Here is a 23743-nt window from a genome sequence, read left to right as displayed (position 1 = left end):
ATTTGGTGTTTTCCTGGCTTTTGCGTGTTTTCCCCCCATTCTAAAAGGTTCAAACGCCTCTCCTAAAGTTAGACCACCCTAGTGCAACAATCAGCGAACTTAAAGCATTACAGTTTCCATTATGGCAATAAGCTTAGAAGCTAGCATAGTATGAAGGTATAAAAGATTGCCCTGCCTGAGGAAGACGAGAATCATTCCAGGCACTGGGAATGAATATCTACCTATCCCCTGATATTGATCCTTAAAGGTGCAATCCTATGCATGTTTAGACAGGAAAAAGGCCTACAACTCCTAGTATGCCCCAGCTAACGTGGCTGCCGGGGGCATGCTCAGAGTTTTGGCCTTTTTTCTGTCAAAACATGCATAGGACTGCGCCCCAAGCCCTTAATAGGCCCAGAGCCAGGGTGCCTTAAGGTCCACCTTTGATTACTAGTACTGACACCTTTCTGTGACCTGAACACTCTCACACACACACACACACACACACACACACACACACGGGGCCCCATCACTCAGACCTTCACCAGCTCTCTGAAAGGCTGAAATTCAACAGAAGCAGCTTTCCCCTGCATGGAGATGCAGATATCATTGAATAGTAGGGTTGGAAGGGGCCTACAAGGCCATCGAGTCCAACCCCCTGCTCAGTGCAGGAATCCAAGTCAAAGCACCCCTGACAGATGGCTGTCCAGCCTCATCTTGAATGCCTCCAGTGTGGGAGAGCCCACTACTAGATGGAGAAACTTGATGAACTTCGGTCTGTTAATGGGGGTTTGTCAGGCCCCTTATTTGCAGGTTCTCAGGAAAGTTCTGAAGACCTGCCTGTTTTCACTGGCCTTCCCATAGAGTCTTAGGCTGCTGGTCTTATTGGTGCATATCTAGTCTTACTGATTTTTTAAAAATTGGTCATCGCTATTTTATAGAACTTTTATTGGATATATATTTATTGAATGTTTATTGTATTTGTTCTGTATGGTTTTTGTCTTGTACCCCACCATGAAAGGGTTCCAAAGGTGGCCTAGAAATAGCTTTAAATAAAATTAAGGAGTAAATAAATAATGATGCAAAGTTTCCATCAGGAGAAAAGATTGCAACTAAGCACAGCCCAACAAAAGGTTTTGCAAGGATGAAATGGAAGTGGCAATCTAAATAATTTAGACTATGGGTCAGTTCTTCACACATCATGCCAAAACACGGTTACAGAAGCTTAACATATGAGAACCTAAGAACAGCCCTTCAGGATCAGATCAAAGGCCCAACCAAACTGGCATCCTGTTTCCAACAGTGGACAGCCAGTCCGCTCCGGTCTCTCCCCCACTGTTTTCCCAGCAACTAGGATTTAGAGGCATACTGCGTCTGAACATGGAGGCTCTACTTAGGCAGTGCAACTTGTAGCTGTTGATATGGTTTGCTGCAGTGTCTGAACTGACAAATCGTTCTTTGTGATCTGCAGGTTGCCAGAATCAGAAGCTGTGGTTCGAGCTAACTATGGTTAACTATGGCCTTCTGTCCAAATGTACAAACCACAGTTATATCTACCACTTCACCTCCACAATTTGTGGCACCAGGGAGACAGGAATGAACTTACAAGGCTATGTGCTGGGAGGTCAGAAAATGAAAGCGGAGAAGCAGCTTTAAACATATGGATTGTCTGTTGTATAAATGTTTGAAAACCTCAAACCATGGTTTGCATACTAAACCATGGTTAGTGAAAACCATGGTTTGGCATGATATCTGAATTGAGCCTATGTAAGGGCAGGAAAAAGGTTATTTGAAGACACCCAACACAGAACCATTTCCATGCTGAAACCTCACACTCACCTTCCAAATGCGTTGAAGAGGGACACAATTTCCTGCCTGGTTAGATGGAATTTGTGTGAAGGGCCTCTTTCAGGCATGTTTTCTATCAGGCTTTCAGAAAACAGGATCTTCAGAGCTGTTCCCAAGCCCTGAGTCTGTATGCAAGACGAACAGGATGTGGGTTAAGTCGATCTGCAGCACATCATTTTTCCCAAAGATCTTCAGAGCAGCACTGTCGCCCAACTAAAAGACATTCTACCCAATCATTCATATAAGTCTTAAACTGATTAAATCTGCATAAATTTGCATGCAAATAAAAATAGTTCTGCAGCACAATTTCTTTGTTTTTAAATTATGCACACAGGCAGCACCTTAGAAGAGGCTTTCTCAGCTCTGTGAGAGAGAAGGATCATGGTGCCAACAGCCAAAGTTCCTGTGAGCACTTGCATTAAATACAGTTCATTTTAAAAAAAATGTTTGCTGCCTATTGATCAATGTAGCTGTTAAAGTAACAAATATATAATGTATAAACAGGCCAATTGGGTTTCCAACATATTATTGTACAATTGACCATACCAGGGAATACAGGGATAGAAGTATAAATACAGAGCTGGGGGGAGGGGGGAAAGCATACAGACACACACACACACACATTTTGGTCCAGTTCAGATGTAATGAACCCGGTCCAAACAACCATGGTTTGCTGGACCAGGAACAAACCACCTGCATGTGTTTCCTCGCCTCTCTCCCTCCCATCTCTCACACACCTTCACTCTACTTCCTCATTTGTCAAACCACAGTTTCTTCTGACATCTGAACCAGGAAACTGTAGTTCGAGCACTTCTTAGCCTTGGCCATGCTCCCACCTCCATCAAAGCGTTGAGTAGCAAACTCAGCATTACAGTTCTTACCAGGTTATATCTGTAACCAGGTTAAGACTGAAAAGTTTCAAAATCAGTAGAAGAGCAAACAAATCAACCAAAACTCTTTGGAGAGAGGGAAAAGAAGAAAAATCCAGGGCAGGGGGAGTTACTTACTTGCAGCTTCCCCCAAAGGCGGCATTTAAAGCATTCTACGCAGTCCATGATCCTTGAAATGTTCCTAAAGTGGTGCCTAAATTCTTCCTGGGGGAGAAAAAATAAGAAATGCTGTTTGAAAGCAATCCACTAGTTTTTTCTTTTATCTAATTACTAGAAAGCTGCAGCACATATACCCCACCAAACTGGCTGGGTAGATCAAATAAATGTGTGAAAATTCAACACTCCACCCCGTAGTCTCTTGGCCTCCTCTGTCCTCTTAGGATTTCTCAAGGTATAAGTGACACGTGGAAGACTTCTGCCTTCTGTGCAACTCCTGGGGGCTTGACTGGCCACCACATGTCAACCTCCCGCATTCTTCCTTCTCAGGCCACTTGCCTGTTCCACCCTTCTTTTCCTCAGGTCCCTGCAGCTCACTCCACTGCCTACCTTACCGCCTTTCCTTCAGCTACCCTACCTCTAGATCATGAGTAGGCATCCTTTTAAGGCCATAGGCACATTTGGCAACTTGAAAAACTGTCCTGGGCACCCTCACAAAATGGTTGCCATGGGAGACGTGGCAAAGAGCAAGTAACTTGCCCAAAAGACTGAGTACAAAGCAGAGATGGAATCTGAGCACCAACACATTAAACAACTCCTTTGGACCCAAAGTTTTCAGCATTAACAAATACCTATTTCACAACAATCCCAACTGCCAATAAGAAACAGTGTTAGTTTTTAAAAAAAGTGGGAGGGGTAGAGCGTCTTGGTGGGCACCATGATAGGTGTCCAAGGGTGCATTGTTGCCCATGGGCACCACGTTGCCTAGTGCTGCTCTAGACTCTGCCATTCAAGTACCTTCTGGAATCCTCTGTGAATAGCTTTTCCGATCTTAGCCTGCCCCACACAGCTATCGGGCCTGCGTGAGGTTTCATCCCACCCAAAGTGACAACTATCCTTTCTCTCTCAGGAGCTGGACTGGGAACATTTTATTGCTGGCAGCTTTGCTCCCTGAACAACTGGAACGGTTTGTAACCCCCACACCAGCTTGGCCAATTTGAGTGGGAGGTTTCACAGCCACAAGGACAATACGATACATCAGCTGTAGGCTCTGCAATGCAATTGGGGTTTTAAAAAAAATGTGTATAGGTTTGCCAGAAGATGGCTTGGGACAGAACTCTTACCTTTAATTTGGCCGCTTCTCTTTGGTTTCCAGCAAAAAACGAATTTTCATCGAAGTGCAAAGGGAAAGATCTGAGGCAGAGTAAAAACATAATTTATAATGGGAGTCCTTCACTGGAATGCCTTTTACACCAATAAAGAAGTGGGGGGAACTGCAATTAGCTAAATTAACATCTCTGATCGTAGAACAGATAACTGAGAAGCCTCTGCTTCAGTCAAGCCTAGGGCTGATTAGAAGCAAATGAAAAGCTTCTAATAACTTGTAGCCCAAACTTCTCCATCCTGGCACCCCCCAGATATACTGAACAATAACTCTTATCATCCCCAGCCATCACGCTCAATGGCCATGCTGGCTGGGAATTATGGGGGTCACAACACATCTGGAGGGCGCAAGGTTGGGGAAGGCTGCTGTAAGTTTGCGTTTGGGTAGGTAGGTAGGTCTGTAAGGGTTCTGTGCAATTTCCTGGCTGGGTTTTGTAGGATTGTTATGAAATCCAATCTCAATCTTGTCTTTCAATACAAGGCTGGTTACTGGCAGTCAGAGCTTCCAGCTAAAAGAGGCTGGGATTTTGGCTCCGCCCTTTTTGCCTTCAGCCCTGCCCACCACTGGAATGTAGCCCAAATTCCTCCAGCTGAAAAAGGTTCTGCATCCCTGCCAGAAGAGAGCTGGAGAGAAAAGCACTTGACCCAGCGGAGCACCAGAAGACAAAGTGTGGGAGAGTTGCGCTCCCTGCACCTGCACACACCTTGCGATGTTAAAACTGGAGCCGCCTCCCACACCCTGCTTTATCTGTGAATGCTTACAATGCTTACTGTGGCTCCTTTAAGAAACTCATCCACAGCTTTACAATTCCAGTGCATGCCCTCTGCGTATCTGGAGGGGAGGCTTGACAAAACCCCACCTCATTTATGACTCTGCATCTGTGAGTCTGGCAAAGCTGAGGATATTGAACACTATTTACTGCACTGCCATCTGTATGGGTCCCCAAGATATGAATTCCTCCACCATATCCTTTGTTTTTTGTCAAATAAACCTCCCTTGGATCAGATTTGTATGTTGCTTGCAGGCAACAATGCATATGTTACCAGCCGGGTTGCAAAATTGGCCCTGGCTGCCAGAAATTTAAGAGCCAGGCATCATAATGTACCCTCTTATAATATAGGGGGACGGACTTTGTGGCTGTTGCTACGGAGGGGAAGCGAGATGCAAACGTGCCATTTTAATCACTGTTGGTGTACTGTTTTTAAACTGATTTTGTATTTTTATTGTACTTTATCCTGTGTGGTTTTTTAAAAAATTGTGATGGCCTATGGCTTTGAACAATAAAGGTTCATTCATTCAAACTGTGAATGGGAGAGAGTTGAGCCAATAAATGTGGTCCCTGCCTGCCCTCCCAGTCACATCTAGTTCAGCCACATGCCCTACTGGAAGTGATGGAACAAGCGAGTCATGACAAATTGGGGTCCCGTTGCTTCTGCTGGGACTTAGTCACAACTAACTTTAGTTGGGGCAGGGCCTACACATTTAAACCAATTAGCATCTGTTTTAAATAGCCACAACATCTACCAAGGAGACCCAGGGAAGGTAGTTCCAGGAGGGTGCCAAGCATTCTGTTTTTGGAAGATCCTGTAGGATCCCTTCAGTTGGAGCTAGCCAGTTTGCAGCAATGAATGCCTGATCTGTCTGCCTGCTCCAGTTATGGAACCAGCCTGGAATGCTTCTTGTTTGGAGCCCTGTATTAGTCAGGGTTCAGTGAATGTATCGGTGTCCATATTATCAAATAGACAGGCTTTATCCTAGGTTGTTCAGTCCTCTGTCAACTGGGATGAAGGAAGGGCTGTGTGTTTTGTGTGTACTTCTGTGTGTGTGTGTGTCTGTGTGTGGGACACATACAGAGAGTGTTAGTGTTAATAGCAATATAGTGTTCGACAGCGTCCTTCGAAGATCCAGACCGTATTTGTTTCAGTGCTGCTTAGTTGCTTTCAAGATTGAATATACAGACAGAGAGACAGACAAAAGAGACAGAGAGACAAGCAGAGTGAATAGACAGACAGGATAGAACAGAACAGACAGATAGTTTAAGAAATTCTGCATCCAGTTAAACCAAATCCTGAACAAAGAAAAGACGGATTTTTGGACTGTATACATTTCAGAAATTAAGCAAACAGTTATTTTGCCCTTTGCAGGAGATTATCATTCTCCCACCATACACACACACACACACACACACACACCCTCCCAAAGATCTTAATGGAATGACATTTACTTAGTTAAATGGAGAATTTCCAGGAGGAGACTCTTGGTTTCTTCATCTCGACGTCTGTCTCCCGTGAACAACTGGAAATCGGGGCGCTCGAAGAAAGGCAGGACTTTGGACAGGGCCCGTAGCTCAATTAGGTAGATAAAGTACAGGTTCTTGAGCCTCCTGGGTCCCTCGCCTTTAGTCAGGATTTCATCAAAGCGTTGCTGGAACTCAGTAGCATTGTGTCCCCATTGCTTCTCGGCCCACGTATCTAGTGAAAGAAAATAGAACCCCACATCCAGCTGCAGAACTGAATTATCTTCTATATACACATACAGATAAAGCCAGTGGTTACCAACATTCAGTCACACTCTAATGCAGCCTTCCCCAAACTGGGACCCTCCAGACATGTTGAACCACAACTCCCAGCAACCACCCCCCTGCCCCAGCCAACATGTCTGGCTGAGGATGGTGGGAGTTGTACTTCAACACATCTGGAGAAAATTAAGTTGGAGAAGGCTGTTCTAAGGTGCCTGTCAGGACTGAGCCTAGACCCTCTGTTTTTATTTCAGACTCTGATTCAGATTCGGAGATGAAGTTAGAAGAAGCCCAGCAGAGACAGGGAGCGGGGAAGGAAATTCCCCAAGACTCCCCAGGAGCCAGCAAAGAACCTTCTCAGGGGCTTATTGAGGAGGGGGGCCAGGCTCAGAGACCTTCTCCCCCCTCCCCGTGGGAACCCAGGCTCTGTTGGAGGGGGAGGGAGATTTGGGATTGATGCCAGAGCTCACCACTGAGCTAAGCAGGCAGAGTTGAGAGGAGGAGATGGGAGGCATCACACCAGGTTGGCCGCCCGTCAGAAGTTGGGTCAAGAGGATCCTCCCTGAAAGCAGGAGCTCAGAAAAAACCAACTCAGCACAGCGGGAAACCTGTCCGGAGTCGAAAGGCCACTCCCTTGCCTTCTGTAGCTCTCCTACCAAAAGATTTACTTTGCAAATTAGGCCTAGAGGCCAGCTCTACGCTTTTGTAGTTGCTTGAGAGGTGAAGAGGTGCTATCAGCTGAATAAAGAGTTTGTGGACTGCACGGCAAGCTTGGCATCCGTGACAGGGCCCAACAAGCATAACCCAAAATGGAAATATGCAGACAAACGGGGCAGATGAGATTCCATCTCCATTCCGTATCTATCTTGCCTTTCAGCCTCAAAATGAGGGGCCTAACTAGGGGTGGAGAGAAAGTTTATTCCTCATCCCTATGGGGTATGTATGGCCGTTTGCTTCCTCCCATTTGCTTGCCATTTGCTCCCATGGAAAAAGTAAAGGACGGCATTTGGGGACACTGCTGTAGCAGGTGCAGGGAGGGGAAGACTTAGATCAGAGAAATGTTGCAGACATAAAGGGTTAAATACTGCCTATCCCCAGCACCACTGCGCCAGTCAAACTTGAAGCTGGCTGCAGAGTAAAACAAAAAGACCAGGCGTTGTGAGATCCAATCACAGATCTCTCACGTGGCCTGTGGTGTGGCTTGTGCACTCTGTGTTATGCTGGCATTGGCCTCAAAATCCCTTCTGGGGCTACCGACAGTCAACTGCTTTGCTAATCCACCCAGGAAAATCATGTTCTGGTAGGTAACTAACCAGGATTGTGGCCAAAACCACAATCCATGTTCTGGTAGGTGACCAGTATTGTGACTGACAAACTTGTTTTGTGACTTGTTTTGGTTCTGGCTCTGCCCCAGAACATGCCACGGTTTGTTCACCATAGACCCAGCCAGGGTCAAAAGTGGGCCATGCTAGCTCCTAATCCTCACTCCCTTGCATCAGACCCCAGAGAGCCCCCAAGTCCTGGCAATTCTGCTGCACGCATCCTGCCTGACCTCTGGCTTGCTGACACTTCACAGAATAGTAGAACAGTAGGGTTGGAAGGGGCCTACAAGACCATCGAGTCCAACCACTTCTGGGTTGCTGAGCGGTGACACTGCCCAGGGGATCAGATATCATGCTTACTCAGGCGGTGGGGGGCTTGCAACCTCTCAGCATCTGTAATAGTAACTCTCCATGAATTAGCGTGGGAGCAATAAAGTGTGTTATGGAAAGGGAAGGGCCCATAACTCATAAGATAAAAAGAGCCCTGCTGGATCAGACCAAGGGTCCAGCTAGTCCAGCATTCTCTTCACACCGTGGCCAACCAGCTGTTGACCAGGAAGTCACAAGCAGGGCATGAGCGCAATAGCACCTTTCCACCCATGTTCCCCAGCAACTGGTGTACCTAGGCTCACTGCCTCTGGTACTGGAGGTAGCACACAGCCATCAGGACTATTAACTATTAATAGCCTTTTCCTCCAGGAATTTGTCCAACCCCTTTCAAAGCCATCCAAATTGGTGGCCATAACTACATCCTGTGGTAGCGAATTCCATAGTTTAACTACGTGCTGTGTGAAAGTCCTTCCTTTTACCTGTCCTGAATCTCCCACCACTCAGCTTCATGGGATGACCCCACTGGGTTCTAGTATTATATGAGAGGGAGAAAAATGTCTCCCTATCCACACTCTCCACACCATGCATAATTTTGTAAACCTCTATCGTGCCTCCCCTTGCCCTCCTTTTTTTTTCAACCTTCTCTAATAGGGGAGATGCTCCAGCCACTTGATCATCTTAGTTGCCCTTTTCTGCATTTTTTCCAGCTCTTCAATATCTTTTTTTTAGGTGTGGTGACCAGAACCGTACACAGTATTCCAAGTGTGACAGCACCATAGATTTGTATAGGGGCAGTATGATATATGGGGCCACGGTGGCTTAGTGGTTAAGATGCTGAACTGCAGACTGGAAGGTCGGCAGGTCAGCAGTTCGAGACCCGAGTGCCGCGTGACGGAGTGAGCTCCCGTCTTCAGTCCCAGCTTCTGCCAACCTAGCAGTTCGAAAGCAAGAAATTGCAAGTAGATAAATAGGTACCGCCTCGGCGGGAAAGGTAACAGCGTTCTGTGCACCTCGGTGTTCAGTCATGCCGGCCACATGACCACGGAAGCGTCTTTGGACAGCGCTGGCTCTTCGGCTTAGAAACGGGGATGAGCACCGCACCCTAGAGTCGGACACGACTGGTTGGGGACACCTTTACCTTTTAGTATGATATTGGCAGTTTGATTCTCAATTCCGTTCCTAATTACTCCTAAAATGAAGTTTGTCTGTTTCAGAGCAGCCGCACACTGGGTCAACATTTTCATTTGAGCTCTCCACCATAACCCCAAGATCTCTTTCTTTGTCAGTCACCACTAGCTCAGATCCCATCAGATTGGGATCGGTGGTAGACCATGCGCTTTCCATGCAGACGGCCCCGGGTTCAATCCCCAGCCTCTTCCATTCAAGCAGGGCCAATGCTGAGGGGCTGAGGGGAGTTGGAGCAATACTATATCTCAGGCAGGAGGCCTCAGAAAGGCCTCTCTTTGCTTGGAGCATCCTAGAGTAATAAAGGAACTGGCAGAAGAACTCTCAGAACCACTGTCTATTATCTTTGAGAAATCATGGAGTATGTCCCATGGAGTATGTCCCACAGTCCCTCTGATCGTGCTTGCTAACGTGGAGATGCTAATGGTCAAAACCTGGAGTAGGAAGCAGAAATACCAACCTCGCAAAAGGTACCGGGCGCTGAGATGGATGTTGATGCTTGCGTGGAGGCCAGAAATGAGCTTGTAGAACGCCCTCTTCTCCACACAGAGGCCTGCAAGAAACACTTGAGGATTTAAGGGAAGGAAACGCAGAGGGTGTAAAAAATCTGATTTAGCCAAGTCTCGCTTTGCCCATGTAATAAAAAAACCCGAAGGGCTGACATTCATTGCTGGGAGCGAGGCAGGCAGAAAAGAGAAATGCAGTTACCTTGCAGCCAAGTGTAGAACATATTCCCTGGAAATAAAGAAACAAAGTAAATAATCACTAGGATGCTTCCATGACAGAAAGTTACCCATTAAAATCTCATTTGTTGAATCTAAAACAAAGGTTGGACACCATTTCTGCTGACGAAGCATGGCACCACCCAAGAAGTTGTCACCCACCCCATGCCACACACAGGCTGGCATCATCCCATCTGCTCAGTCCCAATCCTAACTTAGTCCCATTAGGTCACCCTAGACCGAGGGTGCAGAACATCAGGCCCAGGGCCAAATCTGGCACTCCAGGGTTCCTCAGATGACAATGCCCCCTATCCCTGGCTCCACCCCCTTTCCACTGACCACCAATCACTGGGTGGTTTCCCAGCTTTTTGTGCACTGGGTGGTTTCCCAGCTTTTCTTCCCCATTCTAAAAAGCTGAAATGCCTCTCCTAAGGCTTAGCTACAGGCATGAAGAGCTTTCAGCTAAAATATTATGATTTTTTTGGCCCACCCACCACTGGAATGCGGCCCCCAAGAGCTTCTCCAAAATGGAATGTGGCCCTCAGAAGAGTAAGAGTCCTATGCTGCGAGGAAACATAGCAAGACGGGCATGAGCCATCAGCCACAGAATGAGCAGCTGTAAGCTTACTGCTCTGCCATTTCTCTTGCGGTTGCAGAGGCTAACTAACTCACTGTCCACTGATCTATATCCTCCATGGATTTATTCCTTCTTGGTTCCAGTTGGAAACACTCACCTTCATTTTCTCCTGCTGCTGCAAAAGCAAATTTTTAAAAAGAAAAAAGTTACATCACTCAAACTAGATTTCAGAAAGCAGCAGTTTTTATTTAAGTTTTTATTGATTATTTAATATATTTATAGGCTGCCTTTTAAAGGCAAATATATTTTCCCCTGTATGTCTACGCTCTTTGACTGCTCCCCTAAGACAAGGATTGAGTACGTTCTGCACATTAACATTCTGTGCACAAGCCGTTCCAGTCCTGCTCCAAGAACTGGTATACATTATACAAACCTTCATGATCTCTCTCGCTTAGCTGAATTTGCAATGCAATGTTTACTGATCACAGTAAATGGGGGAAGGACAAGGAGCAACTCAAGGGACTGAAGCCCCATTCCTATTCTACTAGTAATCCTATTGAGCCAGTGTACCGGCTTTTGCTGGCATTGCCTGCAATTATTTCTAGCCTATATTTGAGTCCATAAGGACTAGGAACTTGCTCTTTTTCATGAAAGTTGCATGTCTCGAGAAGCTGAATCCTGCAATCAGTTCTGAGCTACATTCCTTGTGATTTTTCCGTGCACCTGAAAAGTCTCCTTGCTCCCTCTCTGTTCCCCTTCAAACTTTGCCCCCTCCTTCCCAGTTCCTTGACCTAAATTCAAAAACCTCCATTTAAAAAACACACACTTTATTCTAGGAGTACAGCAGGATGGAGCATGCAGTTTAAACGGAGACATGAAAATATACTTAACTGTGCACCGTTTGCACAATGTCAGATTTCACCCACTATCCATTATTGGTGCCGTTTTTGGCAGAGCAAAACCTCAGCCTAGCACACAACTCTGCACATTAAGAACATCAAATTTCTCCCATATGCACTGGAAAGATGAGCTTACCTCTGCCAGAAGCTAATGGATTCAGAGGCCTTTTTATGGACTGCGGCCTAGGGGGACAAAGAAAAACGCTTTTTCCTCAACATTATTTATTTAAAATATTTCTACTTCACCTTTCCCCCATCAGACCTTCCAAGTAGCTTACAAAAAATTAAAACAATTTACAATACAGTTCCATAAAGCCACCACTAACCAAACTAACTGTGCACAGCTGAGAACAATATAATTCATCAAAAGGCCAGGCAAACAAGGCCATTTTCAATTGTTGCCTGAAGGCCACAGGGGAGCGTGCCAGACAAATATTTGTGGCTGGGGAAAGCATTCCACAACTGGGCTGGCAGCACAAGGAACGCCGTCTCCCAGATCGCTATCCACCTAACCTCCAAAGGTACCTGGAGAAGGATCTCCAAAAATAATTTTAACAACTGGGCGGGCAGGCAAGTTCGTATGGGGTAAGAGAACCTTTCAGGCACTCTCAAGCATGTCTTCTCGTTCGTTCTGTGTTTTTTTTTAATGGCTTTAGTCAATTCCTCAAGATTGAAGAGTTCAGGATAGGAAGATTCGCCACACACTGCTATTGTGATGATGCTCACATTGCTGTGGTGACAAGGGGGGCCTCCCCCGAAATCATGCTGCTGCGTGGAATGTGCCTGTTCACTATTTCAGTCACTCAGCCACACAGTGGTGGCCCTGTTATTAGGGCTCTCCATGCGCTGCCCTGCTGCTGCCACACCCCCACGCCCCATGCCCCCCTGTCTGTGTAACAAAGCCCTCTGAAGAGAGACTGAAAGAACTGGGCATGTTTGGCCTTGAGAAGAGAAGACTGAGGGGGGAAATGACAGCACTCTTCAAGTACTTGGAAGGTTGTCACAGAGAGGAAGGCCGGCATCTCTTCTCCATCATCCCAGAGTGCAGGACACGGAATGACGGGCTCAAGCGACAGGAAGCCCGATTCCGGCTGAACATCAGGAAAAGCTTCCTGACTGTTAGAGCAATACGACAATGGAACCAATGACCTGGGGAGGTGGGGGACTCTCCCACCCTGGAGGCGTTCAAGATGAGGCTGGACAGCCACCTGTCAGGGATGCTCTGACTTGGATTCCTGCACTGAGCAGGGGGTTGGACTCGATGGCCTTGTAGGCCCCTTCCAACCCTACTATTCTATGATTCTATGATAATACAGAGAGATCTTCACTGCTCCATGTCCATTGACCCCCTTGGCTCCACTTCTGCTGACCCACCCCCCAGTCAGACTGGCCACCAGCCTTCACTGCAGCCACAACTTCCTCCACGATATTCTCTTCCATTCCCTTCCCACCTGGTTCTCAGTCCCCCCACCCAACAGTCCGCCAGTATTCCGTTGCCACTGAACACACCGTGTCCTCCTTGGGCTGTTCTGTGGGGTCCCCCCCGCATAGCCCCCCCCAATATTTTTTATACTTCTGAAAATCGCGGAGTTCCCCTCGGCCTCCCTTTAGTGCATGGATGGTGTCACTTTGGCCACATAAGTAACAACACTCATGCTTGAACATCAGAAATAGAGGGAATTATGATAATGTTCTAGGTGCTGATTCAGAGGAAGGCAGGGTTTTATTTACTTATTTTATATCTCCTACCCTGCCTTTCCACTTCAAATAAAGCATTCAAAGTAGCCAACATAATCAGCTTAAAACAAGTTCAAATCATCTCAAAAACAAGAAAGACCAGCAGGTCAAAAAAGGACACCATCCAGAGGAAGACATGCAGGTGAAGTGATCTGAACCCTCTGTACCAGGACTGGGGAACCTCCAACTGGCAGGCCTAGTGCAGCACAGAGGCTTTGGGTTGGGCCCATTCTGCCCCTCCCCAAGCCTCACCCCTGGAGGCTACTGGGGGCTTGGGGAGGGGAATCCCCGTTATCTCCAGTCAATGAGTGGAGATAACAGGGGATTTCCCTTACTTAGCATGCCATTCCCCCTCCCAACTGGGAGGGGAGCAGCATGCTAAATGCTTCACCTACCCTGCGTCCTGCCCACTGAGGATGTGGTAAGGGCAAAGCAGCCCCAACTGAGGCAGCAGCTGGGTGGCCTCACTGTGGGCTTCCTGCAGCCGGAAAAGCCCATGCACAGCAAAGCCAAGTCCCTGGCTAAAGCAGCAGCTAGATATAAAACATTTAAAATTATATATATAAAGAACTCATTGATAGGAATCCCCATAAAATACAGCTAAAGGAGGATGGATGGATAGATAGATGAATACTTTTTTTTATCAAATAACCTAGAAGTCCGACCTCTCAAGCACACATACTTGAAACAGTTTTCTTCGTAGATGCTGTTCCAGATCTTCCAGGCTTCGGGGCCTTTGTAGCCTGTGTAGCGCTCCGGATTGAGAAGTAGATCTACATACTCTGCCTCAGGGGACTGGATATCTAGGAAGGAAACATTCCCACATTTAAAAAGAGAGGACAGGTTTTAGAACACACCCTGCTGGATTCTGCCAAGCTTCCTCCAGCTGAGAAGCATCTGGCTTCTGAAACAGCCTGATCTGAGAGCTGAACCCACAATCGAAAGCCCACGCAGTGTATCCCAGTGGCTGAGCTGTACCATCTCCACCTGAAGGAAGTGCTACTGACTCTTCGAGGCTGAGAAACAGAGAGAGGATGTTCCGTAGGTAGTTTCCACCACACTATGTCGCCTGCATTACAATGCAGCCCAGAGCTATGGCAGCTGCATGCCCAGCTTTATCCTTGGAGCAGGGGCAAGAGCGTCTGACATACTGAGGGCAACTGTGTTTGTGGTTCACATACCTGCCTTGCTTACCTATAAAACACAGAGGGGAGGAGGAGGCCTCGTTTTAACATCAAAAAGGTGCATGGATGAAAGGAGCTGAATCTGCCCTGTTTCCTACCGTTTTTTGCCTTTTCCTACTGTTCCTGTCTTGTTTCCTTCCCAGCCTGTCTCTGATACTTGAAAAGAGTCAGTGGGAGAAGTACCTGAAGTAACAGAATCTGGAGAGCTATATTTGGGGAGGGTTCAATTCCCATGCCCCTTTTACACGTTAAGCCAGGGATGTTAAACATCAGGCCAAATCCAGCCAGCATGGAGTCTCAGTCCAACCCTCCATGGTTTCTCACATGGCCACAGCCTGGCCCCACTCCCTTTCCCCCACCACTGATCGTCAAGTGGTTTCCCAGTTTTTGTCCAGTTTTCCCCACTCTAAAGGTTGAAATGCCCCTCCTTAGTTGCTGGCAGGAAGAGCTTTAAGCTAAAATATGCTGGTATTTTTGGCCCCACCCCTTCCGCCCCACCCACCACTGGAATCTGGCACCCGAGAAAACAACCCGAGTGCTCCCATACCCGAGTATGGAGAAAAATACCCTCCAAAACAGAATTTGGCCCTCAGGCTGAAAGACGCTCAACACCCCGGTGTTAAACTTAGGCCACAAATCCTCTTTCTCTCACTCTGTATGCAAACAGGGCAGACCTGCAAATAAACATGCCTGCTGCCATCACTTCTAGTCTGGTCCCCAGGTGACTGAGGATAAAGGAAACAGCAAGGAGGGAGGCTCTCATATCATCACAGAAAGGGAGAGAAAGTATTCTCGGGTGCCTAGAAACACTTTTCTTGGGCCCAACACATTTCGGAAGGAGATTTCCTTCCTCAGGGGCCACTTGCCTTTCTCCAAATGTAACGCAGAAAATCTTGCAGATGCTTCCTGTGTTGCAAAAGACTCCAGAGTCTTATACAACAAAGTCTTTTACTACAGAGGAAGCATCTGCAAGATTTTCTGCGTTACATTTGGAGAAAGGCAAGTGGCCCCTGAGGAAGGAAATCTCTTTCTGAAACACACTGGGCCCAATAAATGTTTGTCTAGGCACCTGAGAACGCTTTCTCTCCCGCTTTGTGATTGTCTGAGGACAGCCGTCGCTTGTCCCACATGACTGAGCACATGGCAAAGCCATCAGCTCTAATTCTATCTTTGCCCTGGGCTCTCTTTTGCTTTTAATCCTCCCTCCTGCCCCGGTTTATGTTGTAAGCTCACCTAACAATAACAAGACAACAGCCAAGATGACACTGCTGCCCCTGGATCCAACTGTATTTGTACATCTTGAAAGGGTTTTTAAAAGATCCTTGGAACCACCTTAAACATCACAATAAAACAGGGGTGCGGAACCTCCGCCCCAGGGTCCCAATCCGACCCTCTGGGATTCCCAGAATGCCATGCCCCCATCCCGTGGCCTCACTTCCCTTCCCCTAACCACTGATTTTTTGGTGGTTTCCTGGCTTTTGTGCAGTTTTCCCCCCCACCGTAAAAGGCTGAAACGCCTCTCCTGAGATTTAATTACTGGCTTTAAATGAAAACGTGCTGCTATTTTTAGCAGTTCTCCCACCACCACCACTGGAATGCAGCCCCCAGGGCTTCTCCAAAACGGAATGCAGCCTGCTTGCTGAGAGAGGTTCTGCCCCCCTGCAATAAACGCACAGGCGCTCAGACACCAACAGTACCATCAACTTCGCAAAAGCTGTCTGAAGAATCATCGTGCCAGGTCCACCGAAGCACGGCCTCTACCATTTCCTTGCTGCGAAACAAGCATGAAAACATCTGTCACTAAAAGAGCACGAGGTGGTTGTGTATTTTAAAAAAAAAATCGGGACTGAATAAACACGCCTGCCACCATCATTCCTAGTTTGGGTCAAGGTGGGACAAGCACAGAACTAAACACGCAGTGCTCAAAGCCCGCCGCAATTACATGTCCTCCCCCTCCCCACAAATGCCAGCACACCCAGGGACCTCCAAACACCCCTGCATAAGCAGCTATGTAAGCAGTTCTGAGTGTCTTGCACCAACCATGCCAAGAGAGATGGGCCAATTGCTGGGAACATCCACAAGGGCTGCTTATTTATTTATTATTTATTTGTTAACATTTATATCCTGCCTTTTCGTCCAAGGAGCCCAAGGTGGTGTACATGATCCTCGTCTTCCTCACTATTTTATCCTCACAACCCCCCTGCGAGGTAGGTTAGGCTGAGAGTCAGTGACTGGCTCAAAGTCACCAAAGCTTCATGACCGAGCGGGGACTAGAACCCAAGCTGGAGGGATAATAACAGCTTCTGACCACAACGGGGGACTCTAGTATCTTCTTTTCTTCTACGGTTACCATGGTCAACAGCCACTTCTGCAGAAAGGCCCAGAAACGTGTTCTCAGCACCCGAATCAGTGTTTGTGGGCAAGTTGTGGGCAGAAGGAAGCATGTGGAAATGCCTTCACAGCTTCCAGGGTAAAACAAAACAAACCACCTCAGATTATCTGAAAGAAGAAACTGTACCTCAAAGATCCATCAACAGCTCCAAGTCTCTCGGCTGCTTCACAGTCTTCGGCAAAGGTGGAAGCTTCTTTTGAATACTGTAAAGCAAGACCGGAGGTTGCAGAGTGGATTAAAAGACCCCTGAGGAAAGCCATCAGCTGGTCTATGCACCACTCAAAAACCCACATCTACCTGCTTTTGCTGAACTAGGCCATCAATGACACATGTTGGTAGCAGTGGAGGCTGGCGGCTCCGATGTCAGTGGGGTGGTGATTCCGCTCCAGGTTTCAGTCAGAACTCTAAAGGAGCTGTTCAAGGTGCTTCATACCTTGGATGGCTCCTTTAGAGTTCGGACTGAAACCTGGAGCAGATTCATCACCCCACTGACATCAGAGCCACCAGCCTCCACTGGTTGGCAGTGTCAGAAGGCGCCCTGGCGGCATCTTTCAGTAGACTCCAATAGCCAACTCAAGACACAGATGAAAGGATTCTTTTCAAGGCTTTAATCCTTTTACAACTTAATGACTCTTTCAGATGCTAATCACCAGCGACTAAGCAAAAAACAGCAGAGTGACCTAGGCGCCCAGTAGGCAGTTGGTCCCCATTTGAAGGAGAGTCACTTGAAGACCCTGAACTTATGGGCTAGGGAGAGATCCTCCCTCTTTCCCTTGGGTCCACGGGAGGCAGCTGTTGCTCACATGCCAAACGGGCGCTATGCCTCCTTTCCGCACCCTCCATCGCTCGTCGCTCTCTGCGTCTGCATCGAGCGTCTAGCAAGCGCCCCTCCCGCACTTTCTCACTGCTGGGATCACTATCTATCTCAGGAATGCCGGCAGGAGGAATCTCTGCCAGCTGCTGTGCCCGTGAGGGATGAGCTGGCTCCTCTCCCACGGATTACTGATCCTCCTCAGAATCAGAACTGCTCTGGGGCTCTATCGGCTGTTTCCACCCTGACAGGTAGCTTTTTGAACTTGTGCAGCATACTTTTCCGGGAAAGGAAGGAATGGATTTGGTGAAATTCTGGCAGGGGTGTGAACCACCCCTGTGAACCACCCAGGAATTACCTTTTGAGGGATGGCATGTTCTTATTTATTCGTTCAGTCACTTCCGACTCTTCGTGACTTCATGGACCAGCCCACGCCAGAACTTCCTGTTGGCCGTCGCCACCCCCAGCTCCCCCAAGGTCGAGTCCATTAGGGGGATGGCATACAAATTCATTAAATAAAATAAAGGAGTTTGACCACCACTTCAGACAAGAACCTGGGACTGTCGGGCCTAGTTTGGATGGTTGGTAGGCTACCATGATGGATCATGACTCAAAAACTCATTCCTTTTTTTTCCTTTTATTTTTTAAGAAAACTGGGGAATATAGCTGCGCTTGGATATTCTGTCACAAGCGCAGAACTAGTCACAGTCTGGTAGCTCCAGATGCATTTTTGCCCTGGACCCCGACTTACCTTATAACTCTCGGATCTAATGCCACCTGGGACCTCATCCTGAAAACAGAGATTGCAAGATCAAAGCCTGTGGTGTGCTAAATTCATTTTCCAATCAAAGACAACAGTATTCTAACTCTCTGGTTAGCAACTAATTTTGCTGGGGGTCATTTTGAATAGGACTTGGGGGTCACAGGCTCTCACTCCACCCCCCCCACCCCTCCATCGTTGTCTGCCAGCAGGTTTTGTGGATACAGACAGCATCCCTTTTGACGCTCGGTTGGCAGCTAGGCAGGCCTCATGCAACCCAGGGGTGGCGGTGATTTGGCACGGGGACCGCCAGTTACAGACCCAGCTAGTCCACATGGAAGAGTGGCAGGTGACTAACATTCCCGCAGTTCAATCTCATTCCCTTGGTGCTTTTCCTTTGACCCTCAGCATACCCTCTCCGGTCCGAAGGCAGACACTCCTCATTAAGCAGCACAGCTACTTTCGGAGGGCCCTTTGGCAAAGGGCTCCAAAGGCAAGGCTAAAGTGCTTAAGGAGGGAGGGGTCTGCCAGAGCCAGCCTTGCCACTCACAAAGTGGGGGGAGCATTAAAGAGCCCCTCGCTGGAGGCTGAACTATCACAGGAGTGGCTGCAGCCAACACTGCTCACCCTTCAGTTTTGGCCCTTGTTAAAAAAAGAAAACAGTCGCCATGTCTTTGTTACCATCACCACCACCCATTTTCTGTTCACTTCTCTGACTGGCACTCCGTATTCTACATCTATTGAGCATCCTCAGTTTTAATTGGGCTGGGTTTGGGGTTTAGGAGGGAGGGCGGGATTACCCTGTTTTTTGTAGGTTTTAAAATATTTCTGCAACCCCCTGAGCATGCTGCTACCTCCCTCTTGCTTCTCAGGGGGCCTGCTTTGGCTCCATTTCTGTCTGCACTCACCACCTACTAGCGGGACTGAGGCCAACAACCCGCTCCACACATTGAAAGCACATGTGGACGGGGATGTAGGCCCGCCACCAGAACTGCTCACTGCCTCCCCCATCCCCTGACAAATGTCTAGCAGACATTCATGAGAAAGAGTTCCCTGTCTTAAAGATGCAGAGAGCTCCTACACTCGACGAGGGGAGCTGCCAAATCAGGGTGTCTCCCCGGATGCTGGAGCTCTCCACGTGTACATCTGTACGCACCGAAAGCTCATCCTCATGAACATGCTCACGACTGGACTGTGGTCAGGGGAGGGGGCGCGCAGTTTCAGCAGCGGGCGGGACTAGCCCATGCAGCCCCAAGACCCTCCCAATAATTGTAGAATTGATAGAACTTAACTCAGCCTTCCCCAGCCTGCTGCCCTCCGGGTGCGTTCTGCTTAAAGTGTTGATGCAATGAATATAATATCCAAAATCGTGGCAGGAAATCTTTCCAAGTGCAAGTGAGTGGGCCATCGTAGAGGCTTGGCGCTTGCCTCAAGCCTTCCGCAGGCCAACGGGGCAATGTTCAAGCGATTCTCTTAGTGCCCAGGACTAGGAAAGAGTACAAGGTGTTTGGGGGGTTTGCACTTACAGATGGGCACGGCTTTACAGCACAATCTCTAATTCCACAGTGACTGCTGTCGCTCCAAAAAGGACATGGCTTCTGTAAGTTAACCTGGAGAGATGGGGGGGGGGGGGATGGTATTACCAGGTGTGGCTGAATAAAGCAGACTGAGTCCAAAAAGTGAAGGGTGTGGCAAGCTTTATGAATCATAAATAGATTGTGCCCTGGCTAAGCAGCCAGAAGTATAAGACAGCAAATCAGCCCAGGCTTTAACAGAATGAAATCACTACTACTACAGAACATCCTGAATGTTCCAGTCTTTTTTAATACACACACACACAAAGCCCAGGCTAAAAGAGACATTTATTTGGGCTCCACCTGGCTGCTAGACAACATTCTCCCCTTATGATCCACATTTTCATCCCAAGGCTCTCTGCTGTGTCTAGAGCTATTGATTAGCAATACAGCCTGAGAGTAGGCCCTTGCTACTGCACCTCCTAACTGCTTTACAAACTGCAAGAACAAATTAACCCTTTCCTTGCACCTTTTGGGGTGGAGTGATCCCCTGTCATCGCTATTCCAGCAGTGGGGAGGGTTATTTGTTTGTTTTTAACTTACAGGCAGAAAAAAGGAAGAGACGGGGGGGAGCATGGTCTGAAGCACTGACAAGTTTAACATTTCCCTCAGATCTCTCTTCAAAACCCACCTTTTCTGCAGCCTGTATCATAACAACATACTCCCCGTACTACACTATGACCAAACCTAAGTACAGGTAACTGAAATAAATGCATATTCTTCCCCTCTTCACTCCTGCCTCCGTTTCCCTCCTCTTCCTCTATTGTCTCCCCTGTGTCAAATATTTTTGATTGCAAGCTCCTCAGGACAGGGAACCTATCCTCTTCTACCTGGTAAAGAACCATGCTCTTTGATGGCTACTCACCCCATTTGCATCCTTTTAGAACAATGCATAAGCACTCAATTGTTTAATGTAGAAGTAGGGAACATGTGACCCTCCAGATGTGAATGGAGTGCAACTCCCATCAGCCCTAGGCAGCATAGCCAATGGTGAGGGATGATAGGCATTGTAGTCCAATATCAATGGAGGCCCACACATTCCCCATCCCTGGTTTAACGTTTGTCACTTGGAAATAAATTTGCCAGTGCCTTTGAAAGCCCAACACAAAGTATGTAAAATACACCAGATTTTTACAAAGATGTTCGTTCTCTCTCTCATTCTCTCTCTAGCAGAGAAGAGAAAGTTTCATATGCTAACAAATAACTGTCACACTAACCACATTTTGCTCACATTTGACTCATAAGGAAAGGATTCAAAACAACAGACTTTTAAACGTACAACACACATTCTAGTAAAGCAAGCACACATTTTTAGGAAAGGGTGGCCAGAGTATTTTGGGGGGAAGTGGGGTGTGGAGGAGGACAGTGAATAACTTATGACAATTACCTTGTAATATCTGAAATAATCACTTTCCAGAAGTTTCTGCAAGCTGGGGAAGATCTTGTAGTTGTTGTAGGTGTCAATAGTCTCAACATCACAAGTACAATCATCTAAATGGCCAGTGACCTAATCAATAAACAGGCAATTAGGATTTTAAAAATGAACAAATTAGGGTACAGCTAACAATAACAGTAAGATAATGAGCATTTATATAACATGTTAGAGTGATCAAAGTATTTACATTCATCTTTACAACAAGCCTACAAGGGCAAATTACAGATTACATGCAAATCTGTGTAATTAAACCCCCAACATCCTGGTGTGTGTTTTTTTAAGCAATCCATTTTTAGAATAACAATTTCATCTGCTGTCTTTTTAAATTGCTGTTTGATTCTGTTGTTTAGTTTTGAGGTTGCATTTTTATTCTGCCTTTCATATTTGGTTGAATTTTTATGCCAGTCGAACAAATGGGCTCTAACGTAGGTAGGAAAGCAGCCCTCTCTAGAACCTGATGTTCAAAGAAAGTTTTCAGGTCCTTGTTTCCGTCATGCCCTCGCTTGCTTCAGAGGCCAAACATGAGGCAACCACTCTCCCCCCCCCCGCCCGCTCCGGGGGGGCGGGGGGCGGACTGAGCTCAGAGAGCCATCCCTTCTGAGCAAAGCTATTTCCGGACAAGGAGATTTCAGCAATGGCCTTGTAGCACGTAGGCTAAAAGGAAGTTGCCAGATGACAGAGAGATGCAAAGTGCAAATTGCTTCCTATTCACCTTCTTCCTAGCCCAGTTTCCCCAGCCAGGCGCCCTTCAAATGTCCTGGACTGCAACTCCTATCATTCTCAGCCAGCTGGCTGGGAATGATGGGAGTTGCAGTCCAGGACATCTGAAGGGCGCCTGGCTGAGGAAGGCTGTCCTAGTCAAATGCAGATCATTGTCAACATTCAGACCTCTACACTGACACACCGGCGTGTGTATAATAACTGTTGACACAGCATTGTTGCACCTGGCAGCAATCTGTCATCTTCCCGCCATGTTCCGGAGGGGCACAGGGTTGGGTTTAGCTGCGTTGTTTTTCAAATGCAGGCACATTCACCTTTCAGGCAGATAAGGCCCATTCCAGATTTGCCTCTAAGATATGCTTTTTCTCAGAAGCCCAGAAAGACATTTTTCTCTTTCTCTCATCATGCCAGAATCGAGTCATCACTACCGGAGGGGGGTGCTTCTGCACGCACAACACATGATCAACTTCTGGGAGTCACTCCCGCAAGATGTGGCAATCGCCACTAGCTTAGGTGATGCTCACAAAAAGGGTTAGATAAAGTTTGTCATCAATCAAAAGCTATTAACCCTGATAGCCAAATGGAGCCTCCATGAACAGGGGCAGTGTCCCTATTGATTAAGTAACTATATATACCTCCCAACTGACAGATGTCCTCGGGGCAGTTAGAATCATGAAAAGCAGAAGTAATAAAGTAAAGACCAAGACAATAAATACAACAATGAAAAGGTCAAATATGAAAATATTAATACAATAAAAATATTAAAGAGCCACCAGTAAAGTTAATCAGAGCAACAGATTAAAAATTAAATGCTTGCTAAAAGAAGAATGACTCAACTTGGTGGCTACAGTGAAGATGTCAGACAGATCTCCCCGGAAAGGGCATTCCACAGACGGGGGCCACTACAGAGAAGGCTCTTTCCCTGGTAGCCACCAGTTATGCTATTCTGGCTGGTGACAGCCAGAGAAGAGCCTCTGAAGACGATCTCAACCATCAGGCTGGAACATATGGGAGAAGGCGCTCCTTCAGGCAGACTGGTCTTTAGGGCTTTAAAAGATAGCACCTACAGATGCCAGAAGCACAGGGGATGTGATACTTGGATCTGACTGAGCAAGGCAATCCTTTACTTCTTATTCACTAGGCGTGTCAACCAGTTAAAAACATTTTAACCAGTTAATCACTTGCTTGTTAATCACTCACCTTTAAATAAAATCGCCTTATCTATTGGAGGCACAACCGTGCCTCCAATAATATGCATATTATTTTTTTACATTTGTTTTTATTATTGTTTCTATGTCTGTTGCATTTGTATTGATTTCTTTACACTACTCCTGTACTTGTATTGTTCCTTCCCCCAAGGAGCTCAGGGCGGCTTACATTTTGCCCTCACAACAATCCTAGGAGAGTTTTCTAGCCATGCAGCATTTGAACCCAAATCTTCCCAAGACCTCAAAATGGGGGGGGGGCCAGTTGTAATAATGAAGGGAAGTGCATGTTAAATACTGCCATTTGGCCTGTAATTTGGGCTGCAATCCTATG

General features: G+C 47.1%; 1 protein-coding gene across 3 annotated transcripts in view; it reads right to left on the bottom strand.

The window, feature by feature from the left end:
* The window catches only part of ERO1A (endoplasmic reticulum oxidoreductase 1 alpha), a 34880-nt gene that overhangs the window by 5127 nt on the left and 6010 nt on the right, over nt 1-23743 (bottom strand). Inside the window, exons 1-15 of one of the 3 annotated variants that reach the window (XM_084834826.1) lie at nt 21939-22035; nt 21437-21556; nt 20002-20085; nt 18467-18505; nt 17031-17107; nt 16210-16283; nt 14011-14131; nt 11728-11774; nt 10850-10867; nt 10102-10128; nt 9854-9946; nt 6263-6509; nt 3998-4067; nt 2835-2921; nt 1819-1952 (exon numbers count right to left, since the gene is read on the bottom strand). In XM_084834826.1, the coding sequence (XP_084690952.1) occupies nt 1819-1952; nt 2835-2921; nt 3998-4067; nt 6263-6509; nt 9854-9946; nt 10102-10128; nt 10850-10867; nt 11728-11774; nt 14011-14131; nt 16210-16276 (911 nt within the window). In that variant the 5' untranslated portion in view covers nt 16277-16283; nt 17031-17107; nt 18467-18505; ... (1 more) ...; nt 21437-21556; nt 21939-22035. Of the gene's footprint in view, nt 1-1818; nt 1953-2834; nt 2922-3997; nt 4068-6262; nt 6510-9853; nt 9947-10101; nt 10129-10849; nt 10868-11727; nt 11775-14010; nt 14132-16209; nt 16284-17030; nt 17108-18466; nt 18506-20001; nt 20086-21436; nt 21557-21938; nt 22036-23743 lie in introns of those variants that run through there. The other 2 variants (XM_084834804.1, XM_084834815.1) reach the window with 2 other exon arrangements.

This window comes from Heloderma suspectum, chromosome 1, assembly GCF_057233095.1.
Source record: "Heloderma suspectum isolate Gila_16-S chromosome 1, 16-S_ref, whole genome shotgun sequence".
NCBI classification, from domain to species: domain Eukaryota; kingdom Metazoa; phylum Chordata; class Lepidosauria; order Squamata; family Helodermatidae; genus Heloderma; species Heloderma suspectum.
Note: the sequence above shows the minus strand (reverse complement) of the source record. Positions and strands in the feature narration are given on the sequence as shown.